This window comes from Psittacula echo, assembly GCF_963264785.1.
Source record: "Psittacula echo genome assembly, chromosome: 28".
Taxonomy (NCBI): domain Eukaryota; kingdom Metazoa; phylum Chordata; class Aves; order Psittaciformes; family Psittacidae; genus Psittacula; species Psittacula echo.
Window position 1 is genome coordinate 1,967,715 of NC_137763.1, and position 12,307 is coordinate 1,980,021.

The window sequence follows — 12,307 nt, forward strand, 5'->3', positions numbered from 1 at the left end:
TTTTGACCCCATTTTCCTGTCACCTTTTCCATGTCCTTCCTGCCCCCTCCTCCCACCATTTTGTCCCTCTTTCACTCTTTTCTGTCATGTTTTTGTCCATTTCCTACCCCTTTTTGCCCTCATTTCCAGTCACCTTTTCCATCTCTTTCCTGTTCCCCCCTCCCGCCATTTTCTGTCATGGCTGCCCCTCATCTCCTCCCCCTTCTCCTCCAGTTTCCATCCCCATTTCACCTCCATTTTCCTCCTTTCTTGTCCCGGTTTCACCCTCTTTTCTGTCACGTTTTTGTCCATTTTCCACCTTTTTTGCCCTCATTTTCCTGTCACCTTTCCCACATCTCTCCGCTCCCCCCCATTTTGTCCCCTTTCCGTGCACCAATTCCTGTTTCCTCTTCCCCCTTGTGCTTCCCTTTTCCCTTCCATTTTCCCTCTTCCTGCCCTTTCCATCCCCTCCTTTCCCTCACGCCGCCATTTCATCCCCTCTTCCCCTTCTTTCCCCCTTTCCCTCCATTTTCTGCCCCATTTCCCCCCTCCATTTTCCTCTCACCTTTTCCACGTCCTCCCTGTCCCCTCCTCCCGCCATTTTCTGTCATGGCTTCCCCTCATCTCCTCCCCCCTTCTCCCTCTATTTTCCATCCCCTTTTCCTCCTTTCTTATCCCCTTTTCACTCTATTTTCCATCACATTTCCTTCCATTTTACCACCCTTTCCCCTCTTTTTCTCCCCCCTCTTCCCTCCATGTTCTCTGCCCTCACTTTTCCCTCCATTTTCTACCCCTTTTTGCCCTCATTTCCAGTTACCTTTTCCATCTCTTTCCTGTCCCTTCCTCCCTCCATTTTCTACCCCCATTTTCTATCCCCTTTTTCTCCTTTCTTGTCCTGTTTTCAGCCTCTTTCCTGTCCTTTTTCCACCCCTTTTTGCCCTCATTTTCCTCTCACCTTTTCCACGTCCTTCCTGCCCCCTCCTCCCGCCATTTTCCGTCATGGCTTCCCCTCATCTCCTCCCCCCTTCTGCCTCCATGTTCCATCCCCATTTCACCACCATTTTCCCTCCCGTTTTCCCCTCATTTTCTCCCCTTTCCCTCCCTTTTCCACCCCTTTTCGCCCTCCTTTTCCTGCCGCCTTTCCCACCCCCTTCCTTCCCCCTCCTCCCACCATTCCCCCCCTCCTCTTCCCCACATTCTCCTCACACCTCCCTCCATCCCATCCCCTCTCCCCATCATCCCCCCCTTTCCCCTCCATTTCCCATCCTCTTCCCCCTTTCCCATCCCCATCCCGGACACAGGCGACTGCTTCCCGGCCATGGTGCTTTATTCCCGCCTCATCCCTCGCCCTCGGCGCCCTCGGGGCGGGAAGCGGCACAATATGGCGCCGGGTAGCGGATGAAGAGCCAGTCCTCCTCCTTCTTCAGCCAGCGCAGGAGCTTGGTGAGCACCGCGATGGCGCCCGCCTTGCTCACCAAGGGGCTGAAGCAACCATAGAGCTCGAACTTGGGGGTCACCTGCAGCAGCAGAGCCAGGGTTAACCCTGGTCCCTAATGATGGAGCTAAGGCCCTGTTAACCCTGGTCCCTAATGATGGAGCTAAGGCCCTGTTAACCCTGGGCCCTAATGATGGAGCTAAGGCCCTGTTAACCCTGGTCCCTAATGACAGAGCTAAGGCCCTGTTAACCCTGGGCCCTAATGATGGAGCTAAGGCCCTGTTAACCCTGGTCCCTAATGATGGAGCTAAGGCCTTGTTAAACCTGGTCCCTAATGATGGAGCTAAGGCCCTGTTAACCCTGGGCCCTAATGATGGAGCTAAGGCCCTGTTAACCCTGGGCCCTAATGATGGAGCTAAGGCCCTGTTAACCCTGGGCCCTAATGATGGAGCTAAGGCCCTGTTAACCCTGGGCCCTAATGATGGAGCTAAGGCCTTGTTAAACCTGGTCCCTAATGATGGAGCTAAGGCCCTGTTAACCCTGGGTCCTAATGATGGAGCTAAGCCCCTGTTAACCCTGGTCCCTAATGATGGAGCTAAGGCCCTGTTAACCCTGGTCCCTAATGATGGAGCTAAGGCCTTGTTAAACCTGGTCCCTAATGACAGAGCTAAGGCCCTGTTAACCCTGGGCCCTAATGATGGAGCTAAGGCCCTGTTAACCCTGGTCCCTAATGATGGAGCTAAGGCCTTGTTAAACCTGGTCCCTAATGACAGAGCTAAGGCCCTGTTAACCCTGGGTCCTAATGATGGAGCTAAGGCCCTGTTAACCCTGGTCCCTAATGATGGAGCTAAGGCCTTGTTAAACCTGGTCCCTAATGATGGAGCTAAGGCCCTGTTAACCCTGGTCCCTAATGATGGAGCTAAGGCCCTGTTAACCCTGGTCCCTAATGATGGAGCTAAGGCCTTGTTAAACCTGGTCCCTAATGACAGATCTAAGGCCCTGTTAACCCTGGTCCCTAATGACAGAGCTAAGGCCCTGTTAACCCTGGTCCCTAATGATGGAGCTAAGGCCCTGTTAACCCTGGGCCCTAATGATGGAGCTAAGGCCCTGTTAACCCTGGGCCCTAATGATGGAGCTAAGGCCCTGTTAACCCTGGTCCCTAATGATGGAGCTAAGGCCCTGTTAACCCTGGTCCCTAATGATGGAGCTAAGGCCCTGTTAACCCTGGGCCCTAATGATGGAGCTAAGGCCCTGTTAACCCTGGTCCCTAATGATGGAGCTAAGGCCCTGTTAACCCTGGTCCCTAATGACAGAGCTAAGGCCCTGTTAACCCTGGGCCCTAATGATGGAGCTAAGGCCCTGTTAACCCTGGTCCCTAATGATGGAGCTAAGCCCCTGTTAACCCTGGGTCCTAATGATGGAGCTAAGGCCCTGTTAACCCTGGTCCCTAATGATGGAACTAAGGCCCTGTTAACCGTGGTCCCTAATGATGGAGCTAAGGCCCTGTTAACCCTGGTCCCTAATGATGGAGCTAAGGCCTTGTTAACCCTGGTCCGTAATGATGGAGCTAAGGCCCTGTTAACCCTGGGCCCTAATGATGGAGCTAAGGCCTTGTTAACCCTGGTCCCTAATGATGGAGCTAAGGCCCTGTTAACCCTGGTCCCTAATGATGGAGCTAAGGCCTTGTTAACTCTGGTCCCTAATGATGGAGCTAAGGCCCTGTTAACCCTGGGCCCTAATGATGGAGCTAAGGCCTTGTTAACCCTGGTCCCTAATGATGGAGCTAAGGCCCTGTTAACCCTGGGCCCTAATGATGGCACCGACCCCCCTGTTAACCCTGGTCCCTACTGACAGCTCCCTGCCCCCCACCTCACCCATGCCAACAGCGTCTCCTTCTCAGCCACGTGGTAGAGGAGGCGCAGGGGCCGGTGCGGGCTGTGCACCCGGCTGTGCAGGTAATGGTACAGGTCAAAGAGCCGGTGCTGCTCCTCCTCGCTGCTGTAGGGCTCCTCCAGCTCGGGGCTACACCCAGTTACAGGGGACACCACCACCAGCATCAGGCGCAAGCGGGGTGACCCCCCCCCCAACTTTTTCCCTCCCCATTCCCTACCTTGTAAACTGCGGCAGCTGCTGCATCTCCTCCGGCCCTTCCAAAGGCTTGTAGAGGAAATGCCGGAGCTCGGGAGCGCCGGGGCGGGCCGGGCCGTATCCTGCTCCCCCCTTCACCGCAGCGCCCAGCTCCCGCAGCCACCCTTGTGCCCTCAACGCCTCCTCCAGCTGCCTCCTGCAGCCCGCGGCCGCGTAGAAGCCTTCCCGCTCCGTCGACAGCAGGATGAGCGTCACCCCATTGCCACCAGCGCCGCCATCCTCCTCCTCCTCCTCCTCGCCCAGCGCCGCCGCGTAGGCATAGAAGTAGCCGTCGGGGTTGAAGCGGGGCAGGCAGACGGGGGTCCACACCTCGCCCGCTCCCACCCCGCTCCCCAACAGGTTGAGCAGGAGATGGAGGTCGCTGGCGCACAACCGGCCCCCTTCAGCCAGCGCCCGCTGCCGCGCCGCCGTCACCAACCTCCCTCCGGCCGCCAGCAAAGCCAAGGCGGGTGCAGGGACGGCGGCGGCAGCAGCGCGGCGCAAGGCACCGGATACCGCCCGCCGCAGCGGCGCCGGTAACGGCAAGCACCGGGCAGCCCCAAGCAACAGGCGGCCGTCGGCTGCGGCTCCGGACAAGAGGCGGTCCAGGACGGCTTCGGCGCCGGCGAGGAGGCGGCGGAGGTCGTAGCCGCGGCGGCGGGCGAAGACGCGGGTGATGCCGCCGCGCGTGAGGAGGCTCAGGATCTGCTCGTGCACGAAGGTGAGCTCCCGGCGGAGCTGAGCCGCCGACTGCCGCGTGCGCGACACCGAGACCAGCAGCAGCGGGCCCCGCTGCTCGAACACCAGCGTGCGGTCCTCTGTGGGGGGGGGCTTATGGGGTTATGGGGTGGTTGTATCATAGACCCATAGAATGGTTTGGGTTGGAAAGGACCTGAAGGTCATCCAGTTCCAACCATTAGACCGTGTATTTGGGGTCGGTTGTTAGAGGGCGAGGTTGTTTTAGGGGGTGGCTCTATCTAGGGTCAGTCATTGGGGGGAGTCAGTCATTGGGGGGGTCAGTTGTTAGAGAAGATGGTTGCTTTGGGGGGAGTGGTTGTATCATAGACCCATGGAATGGTTTGGGTTGGAAAGGACCTGAAGATCATCCCGTTCCAACCATTAGACCGTGTATTTGGGGTCGGTTGTTAGAGGGGGAGGTTGTTTTAGGGGGTGGTTGTACCTGGGCTCGGTTGTTAGAGGGGTTGTTTTGGGAGGGCTGATTGTGCCTTGGCACAGCTATTGGGGGGGGCAAATAACCCGGAGGGCTGATGACGGTTGGCTCTGGGGCACTCCTGTACCCAGGGCCATCAGTAGGGGCCAGAGTTAACAGGGAGCTCCTACTGTTTTCAAGGGGGGGTTGGTTGTTCTATGCATGACTTTGATGGTACCCCCCCATCCCACCGCCCCCCCCACGTACCAGAACAGATAGCACGGATGGCGTTGCCCCCGCTCTGGATGAAGGACACCAGCGCCATCATGACGCCCATGGTGGCAGCCAGCGCCTCCTCGTTGCCGTGCCGGGAGTAGATGGGCTTCCCGGCCTCGCTCAGCACGAAGACGTGCTTCCGGCGGCACCGCCACCCCGCCGCTGTCACGTCCTCCTCCGCGCCGCGCCGGCACCACAGCGACGACGTGGCCGCCGCCGCCGTCACCGCTGCCGTCACCGCCTCCTCCTCCTCCACGCGGGGACACCCGGGGGATGCCATGGCCGACGTCACCTCCTCTTCCTCCTCCTCCTCTTCATCCTCCCCGCCTGCATCCGGCTGCACCAAGGTTGGGCTTTGTGGGGCTCCATCATGGTGGAGGGGGGGAGAGGAGGGAGGCGTCGCCATGGCAACCTGTGGAGGGGATGCAGGGGGTAGCACGTGGTCCTGGAAGCCACGCCCCAACACCCCATAGGCCACACCCCCATCCCCGTAGGCCACGCCCACAGCATTAGGTCCCACCCAAAGGTGACGCGCCTCCCCTCAAAGCCACGCCCCCCGTTTCGACCAATCAGCGTCAGACCCTTGGCTCACAGGCCACGCCCTCCCGCTCGCAGCCCCGCCCTCCGGTCCGTTCCTTTCTCTATCCCCCCTCCCGCCGCGCGCCCCCCTCCCTTGGCCCCGCCCATCCCCTCATTGGCCCCGCCCACCTGGCGTTGGCCCCGCCCCATTCCCGCTCACCCGGCGCGGGCGGCCCCGCTCCCTCCGCCGCCGCCGCTGCTGGTTCCGGGGGCCGCCGCGCCGCGCGCCCGGTGACGTCACCGCAGCGACGCACCGCTCCCCTCCCACCCTCTCTCCGCCAATCAACGCCCGGCTCGGGGACAGAGGGGCGGGGCCCAACAGCCCCGACCAATCAGACCGCGCGAGGGGCGGGGCCTGGGCTGTGACGCAGCTTTTTGGCGGGTTCTCCTGTCAGCGCGCTGCTTTTCCGCGCGGCTTCCCCATCCCCGCCCCTTTGTGACGTCACTCGAGAGGGGCGGGGCCAGAGCACTCCAGAGTCCCGTGACCCGGATGTGTGGGTCCTCGCTAGCTCCTTATTAGGGACCCCAGGGTGCCATAGGGGGCCTGTAGGGGACCCCATAGCTGCTATAGGGCATCCCCAGAGGACCTGGAAACTCCTGTACCCTCTATAGGTCCTATAAGGACCCCAGACGTGCTTTAAGAGCATCGCGGATGCACTAAATGTCTCCCCACACGACTATGGGGACCCCCAGAGGTTGTGGGAGCCCTGTAAGGTCTGTGGAAACCCCCCCAAAGGTGCTACAGGAGGTACAGGGACCCCACGAGGTTCTCTTGTACAGGGTTAAAAGAGCCCCCCTCCGGGCTATAGGGACCCAGTGGGCGGGGCTTAGCCGAGGGGGGCGTGGCCTGTGGGCCCCACACTTCCTCTCACGGGAAAGGGGAAGTGTGAGGAGGGACCGGGGCGTCCAGGGGGGGGACGACACAAAGAGCTCGAGACCTTCTGACCCCCCAAATCAGGTGAGTCCAAACCCCATGGGAGGGGGGGTAGGGGACCCCTCGGTCCCACTCCTCCCACCCATCTCTTCTTCTTCCCCCCCCCCACATAGGGGCGCGTTGGACCCTTCCTCAATGGATGTCACCTACGCGGTGGTCAACAAGGCGCGAAAAGGGGGCGTGGCCGCAGGGAGAGACCCCGCCCCCTTGGGACGAGGCCCCGCCTCCCCCCTCGGAAGCCCCGTGCACCGGCCCTACCCCACCCCAGCTAGTGAGTATTGGGGGGGGCCCTATAGCACCCGTAGGACCCCCATAGGTGCCGCTATCTGCCCCTTCCCCACCCTATAGCACCCATAGGACCCCTCCTTTCCCCTATAGGGACACCTATAGGCCCCTTCCCCACCCTATAGCACCCACATCATGCACCCACAGAGCCTATACGGCACCCATAGGACCCCAATCCCTCTGACCTCCATCTCCCCCTCCAGCCTCCCCCCCCCCCAGTGATGTCACCTATGAGGTCGTGACCCCCCTGGAAGACCAAAGCACCCCCCCCCACCTCGGTGAGTATTGGGGGGGGGGGCAGGGGTTACCCCATTTGACCCCAGGTAACCCCTTTCCCATCGCCCATCCCATAGGATTCAACACCCGCATCCGGAAGCCCAAAGGCCCTCGGGAGCCTCCGGCCGAGTGGGCGGGGCCTGGCCCCTCCCCCCCACATTAATCACGATTAAAACGTTTTAATGTCACGATATCAAAACCTTTGGGGGGGGGGGGGAAGGGGACCCAGCCCCCCCCCCCCCCCCCCGCGTGGTGAAGGTGGGGGTCAGGGTGCAGGGGTGGGTGCCGCCAGCAGGTGGCGCTTGTGCGCGGTGGCCGTGTACGGGTGCCAGCGCCACTCCACGTCCGCGGCGTCGCCTTGGTCCACGGTCCCCAAGCGGATGAGGTAGGCTGGGGGGGGCAATAGGGGCTGGTTGGGGTCACTGGGGCACACTGGGGTCATTGGGGCACGTTGGGTTCATTGGGGTCAATGGGGAGAGGTTGGGGTCATTGGGGCACATTGGGGTCAATGGGGACAGGTTGGGGTCATTGGGGCACATTGGGGTCAATGGGGACAGGTTGGGGTCATTGGGGCACATTGGGGTCAATGGGGACAGGTTGGGGTCATTGGGGCACATTGGGGTCAATGGGGACAGGTTGGGGTCATTGGGGCACATTGGGATCAATGGGGACAGGTTGGGGTCATTGGGGCACATTGGGGTCAATGGGGACAGGTTGGGGTCATTGGGGCACATTGGGGTCAATGGGGACAGGTTGGGGTCATTGGGGCACATTGGGATCAATGGGGACAGGTTGGGGTCATTGGGGCACATTTGCGCTATTGGGGACATGTTAAGGGCCATTGGGGTCACACTGGGGTCATTGGGGACCATGCTGGGGGTCACTGGGGCCACATGACCCACGTTGGGGTCACTGGGGCCACATCTGGGACACATTGGGGCCATAGGGACCACTTTGGGGTCACTCACGCCGCAGCTGGAACCGGGGTCCCACCTCCTCCAGCTCCACCTTGCGGCCCCGGCGCCGGTAAACGTGGTTCCTGTGTGCGGTTTGGGGAGGGGGGTGTCAGGGTGGTGGGGACCCCCCCACTGTGTGTGACCCCCCCGGCACCCACCGGACCAGGATGACGTCGTCCTCGTTGGCGAACGTCACAACGCGGCGCGTGTCGGGCCGGGGCACAGGGAAGAGGTGCTTCAGGATGGTGCCGACCTGGGATGGGGGGGACACGGGGATGGGACCCCACCAAAATGGCCCCATGGGACCCCCGTCCCCATTGCCCCCCCCGTGTTCCCATTGAGACCCCATGGTCCCATTGTCGACCCCCCCCGTGCCTTTGGTCCCATTGTAACTCGTTGTTCCCCCATCCCCATTGAGCCCCATCCCCATTGCCCTCCACATCCCCATTACCCCACCATGACCACCCATCCCCATTGCCCTCATTGTCCACACTGTTCCCCCCTATCCCCCCTTATCCCCATTGCCCCCCCACATCCCCATTGCCCCTACATCTCCATTGCCCCCCATCCCCATTGTCCCCCCATCTCCATAGCGCCCCAAAATCCCCATTACCCCCCATTCTCATTGCCCACCCCCCCCCCATTCCTTACCCTGCACCCCAGGGCCGAGTCGAGGCGCAGCAGCAGCAGGTGGGGGGCAGCCAGCGGGGCCCCCCCCAGCCCCCCCACCTCCTGCCTCAGCACAGCCCCGCTCAGCGTGAAATGGGCTGTGGGGCCGTGGGGGAGGTGGCAGAGGCAGAGCCCGTCTGGGGGCGGGGCATCATCAGGCCACGCCCCTCCCATTAGTATCCAGCCCCACCCCTCACAAGCCCCTCCCAACACCAAGCCCCTCTCATTAGCATCAAACCCCACTCCTCCTTAATAGGCTCATTGCAATCAAACCCCCCCACAAGCCCCTCATTAGCATAAACCCCACCCCTTGCCATAGCCCCTCCCACTAGCATCAAGCCCCACTCAATACCCTCATTGCAATCAAACCCCCTCCCACAAGCCCTTCATTAGCATAAACCCCGCCTCTTCTAATAACCCCTCACCTTAACAAGCCCCTCTCATTAGCATCAAGCTCCGCCCCCTCAACAAGCTCATTGTGGCCAAACCCCGCCCCTTCCCATAAGCCCCTCCCCTTTTGCCTGCACTGCACAGCAACCCTGATTCCAAGCCCCGCCCCTTCCTTTCCCATATAAGGACGAAGCCCCGCCCCTCACCGGGCCGCCCGCGGGTCTCGTGCAGCAGCACCAGGTCGGTGACGCCGGCGCCCCGGCACGCGGCCACGAGCGCCCCGAGCTCCGCGTGGCCCCGGTTCATGCGGCGGGCACCGGGGATCAGCAGGCACAGCTCCTGCGGGGGGGGGGCGTGGTCAGGGGAAGGCACGCCCCCTTTAGCCATATATGGTCCTCCTACCCCTTAAACCACGCCGCCAGCTCCCTCTTGGAGGCGTGGCCACCCGAAGCCCCGCCCACCTTAGCAAAGATCCGCAGGCGGACGCTGGGGTCACGTGACGTCGTCACCATCACCTTAGGGGGCTCCAGCCCCGCCCACCGGTACTCGTCGTCATGGTTACCGGAGGCCCCTGCGGAAGGGGGCGGGGCTTGCATAAGCCACGCCCCCTCCTCCCGCCAAAGCCCCGCTCCACGTGTTGGGGGTGGCGGTGTTAAACTCCGTTTTGGGGTGATTTAAGGAAGATTTGGGCAAGCTTGGGCAGAACCCCCCCAAATTGAGGGGTGCCCCCGCTCACCCCCCACCCCCGGCGCCTCGAACTCGAGCTCCTTCTGCAGCTCCAAGGCCTCGCGCCGCAGCTCCGTGGGCAGCAGCCGGTTCTCTGCAATGAACGGGGGGGGGGGGGGGGGGAAACGGGGGTCAGATGAGATCCAAACCCCCCCAGCCTCAAAGGACCCCCCCAAACCCTCATTTACCACCCCAAGACCCCTCAAACCATTCATTGTGCCCCCAAAACCCCTTTATACCCCCAAAACCACTGTTAAACCCCTCAATACCACCTTTACTCCCCCCCCGCAATGGTCTCTCCCATCCCTATGGCGGCCCCCCACCATCCAGCGCCTGCCGCAGCCGCTCCTTCTTGTCCCGCTGCCGCCGCAGCCGCTCCTCCTGCGCCCGGCGCTGCAGGTACTCCCGGCGCTCCCGGGCCTGGCGGCGGAGCTGGGGGCGGACGGGAAGGGAAACCCCGTAGGGGGCCATTGGGGGCCACTGGGGTCTCCATTGTCCCCTATGGGGCACGGAGGGGGGGGCACAAGGACCCCGCAGCCCCCTCCACGCCTCACCATGGTGCGGTTCTCCCCACGCCGTCACCTCCCAACAGAGCCACCACGGATTGGTCGCGGTTCGAGGGGCCAATGAGAGCGCTCGGTGCTGCCCTCACGCAACGTAGAGAGGAAGCGGAAGAGGCAACGCGATGCCCTGAAAAAAGATGGCGGAGACAAGGAGGGAGCTAAGCCCCGCCTCCCGCCGCGCTGATTGGTTCAAAGAGAAGAGAGGGCAGCTGCTATTGGAGGAGGCAGTTGCCATGCGTGATGCGGCGAAGGCGTTGATGCCCCGCCTCCCTCCGCACTCTGATTGGCCCAAGGGGAGCTGAGGACTGCTGCTATTGGCGGAGACAATTGCGTTAGTGAGACCGCCTCAAGGCAAGCCCCGCCTCCCACCGCTGATTGGCTGAAGGGGCGCCGAGGGCGGCTCCTATTGGCGGCGATGGCGGGGCTGGGAGCGGAGCTGGACGCGGCGGTGCTGGCGCTGATGGAGGCGCTGGAGACGCTGCAGCAGCGGCGGCAGCTCCTGGAGCGGCTCCTGCGGGAGGTGACGGGGGGGGGGGATGTGGGGCAGCCCCATAGGGACACGTGTGGGGCAGGGGCTGCCCCATAGGGACCCCCTGGGGTGACCCCGTGTCCGTGCGGTGCCCCCAGGGGTGGCTCTCGCTGTCCCAAGCCCGGTACTCCCTGGGCTGCAACCGGGTCTCGGCCCTGCAGTACGGGGCCACCATGGTCCCACGGGTGCGGGTCCTGGCCAGGTAAGGGACGGGGGGGGGACAGTGGGGGGCATTGGGGGGGAGAACAATGGGGAGGATATGGAGGGACACGAGGGGCAATGGGGGGAGATGGGGGTGATATTGGGGACAATGGGGATATGTGGGGGACATTAGGGACAATGGGGGGCTATGGGGGAAACATTGGGGTCGATATGGGGGGAGATGGGGGGACACTGGGGGGGCCATGGGGGGTGTTGGTGACATCCGTGCCCCCCCACAGGCAGGACCCGGGGGCCCCCCCCCACTTTGAGGAGGTGCCGGGCACTGGAGGGGACCCCGAGGACCCGCAGGAGGGGGGGGGCAACGGTAAGAAGGGGCTGGGGGGGGGGGGTGGTCTCAGTCACGTGGGGTTCACCCCCATTTGTGTCCCCCCAACCCCCTCCAGGGCTGCGCCAGCGCCGGGGACCCCCAGAGAAAGGGGGGGCCCCCCCTCGGCCCCCCCCGGACCCTTTGACCTGGTTCGGGGTCCTGGTGCCCCCCCCCCTGCGGAGGGCCCAGGGCTCCTTCACCCAAGGTGAGGAGACCCCAAAAGGGAGGGGGGGGGGCCCTGCCCCACACGTGGGGGGGTCTCAAGGGGGTCCCTGCCCCCCCCAGGGGTGACGCTGGCGCTGGAGGTGGCCGAGCTGCAGAGCGCGGTGACGGCGGCGGCCGCCCGGTACCGGGCTCTGCTGCGGGGGCAGCGGCGCCCTCGTGTGGACACCGAGGGCAACGGCGGCAGCGGGAGCAAAGGTGAGGATGGGAGCCAATGGGGACACCGAGCCCCATGGGTGACACCGAGCCCCATGGGTGACATCGAGCCCCATGGGTGACACCGAGCCCCATGGGTGACACCGAGCCCCATGGGTGACGCTGTGACCTATGGGTGACACCGAGCCCCATGGGTGACGCTGTGACCTATGGGTGACATTGAGCCCCATGGGTGACATCGAGCCCCATGGGTGACACCAAGCCCCATGGGTGACGCTGTGACCTATGGGTGACATTGAGCCCCATGGGTGACACCGAGCCCCATGGGTGACGCTGTGACCTATGGGTGACGCTGAGCCCCACATGTCCCCTCCCACAGGTGACTTGGAGCTGCACGAGGACCCTGAGGGTAACATGGAGCCTATCTGCGGGTGACAGTGACGTCACCATTCACAACAGTGACGTCACCACTTGTGATGTGTCACCGTGTCCCTAATAAAGGCAATGGCAGCCACTGGTTTGGCGT

General features: G+C 62.8%; 3 protein-coding genes across 3 annotated transcripts; 1 reads left to right on the forward strand and 2 right to left on the reverse strand.

Annotated features, from left to right (window-relative positions):
• Window positions 1–1,316: 1,316 nt before the first annotated feature.
• On the reverse strand, window positions 1,317–5,789 carry MON1B (MON1 homolog B, secretory trafficking associated; the record flags this gene model as incomplete). Its single annotated transcript, XM_080635726.1, has 5 exons — window positions 5,707–5,789; window positions 4,959–5,379; window positions 3,525–4,359; window positions 3,289–3,436; window positions 1,317–1,496 (listed from the first exon to the last, which is right to left on the reverse strand). Exons 2-5 carry the CDS (start codon window positions 5,371–5,373, stop codon window positions 1,317–1,319), a joined length of 1,578 nt encoding a protein of 525 aa, XP_080491852.1. The 5' UTR covers window positions 5,374–5,379; window positions 5,707–5,789.
• A 1,501-nt stretch (window positions 5,790–7,290) lies between these two features.
• On the reverse strand, window positions 7,291–10,259 carry IMP4 (IMP U3 small nucleolar ribonucleoprotein 4). The gene is made up of 8 exons (XM_080635733.1): window positions 10,106–10,259; window positions 9,793–9,876; window positions 9,518–9,627; window positions 9,263–9,395; window positions 8,649–8,803; window positions 8,156–8,250; window positions 8,010–8,080; window positions 7,291–7,431 (listed from the first exon to the last, which is right to left on the reverse strand). Exons 1-8 carry the CDS (start codon window positions 10,251–10,253, stop codon window positions 7,307–7,309), a joined length of 921 nt encoding a protein of 306 aa, XP_080491859.1. The 5' UTR covers window positions 10,254–10,259; the 3' UTR covers window positions 7,291–7,306.
• A 501-nt stretch (window positions 10,260–10,760) lies between these two features.
• Window positions 10,761–12,293, forward strand: VMA22 (vacuolar ATPase assembly factor VMA22; the record flags this gene model as incomplete). Its single annotated transcript, XM_080635734.1, has 6 exons — window positions 10,761–10,865; window positions 10,973–11,076; window positions 11,315–11,400; window positions 11,480–11,608; window positions 11,689–11,823; window positions 12,161–12,293. 6 exons carry the CDS (start codon window positions 10,761–10,763, stop codon window positions 12,214–12,216), a joined length of 615 nt encoding a protein of 204 aa, XP_080491860.1. The 3' UTR covers window positions 12,217–12,293.
• Window positions 12,294–12,307: the final 14 nt, after the last annotated feature.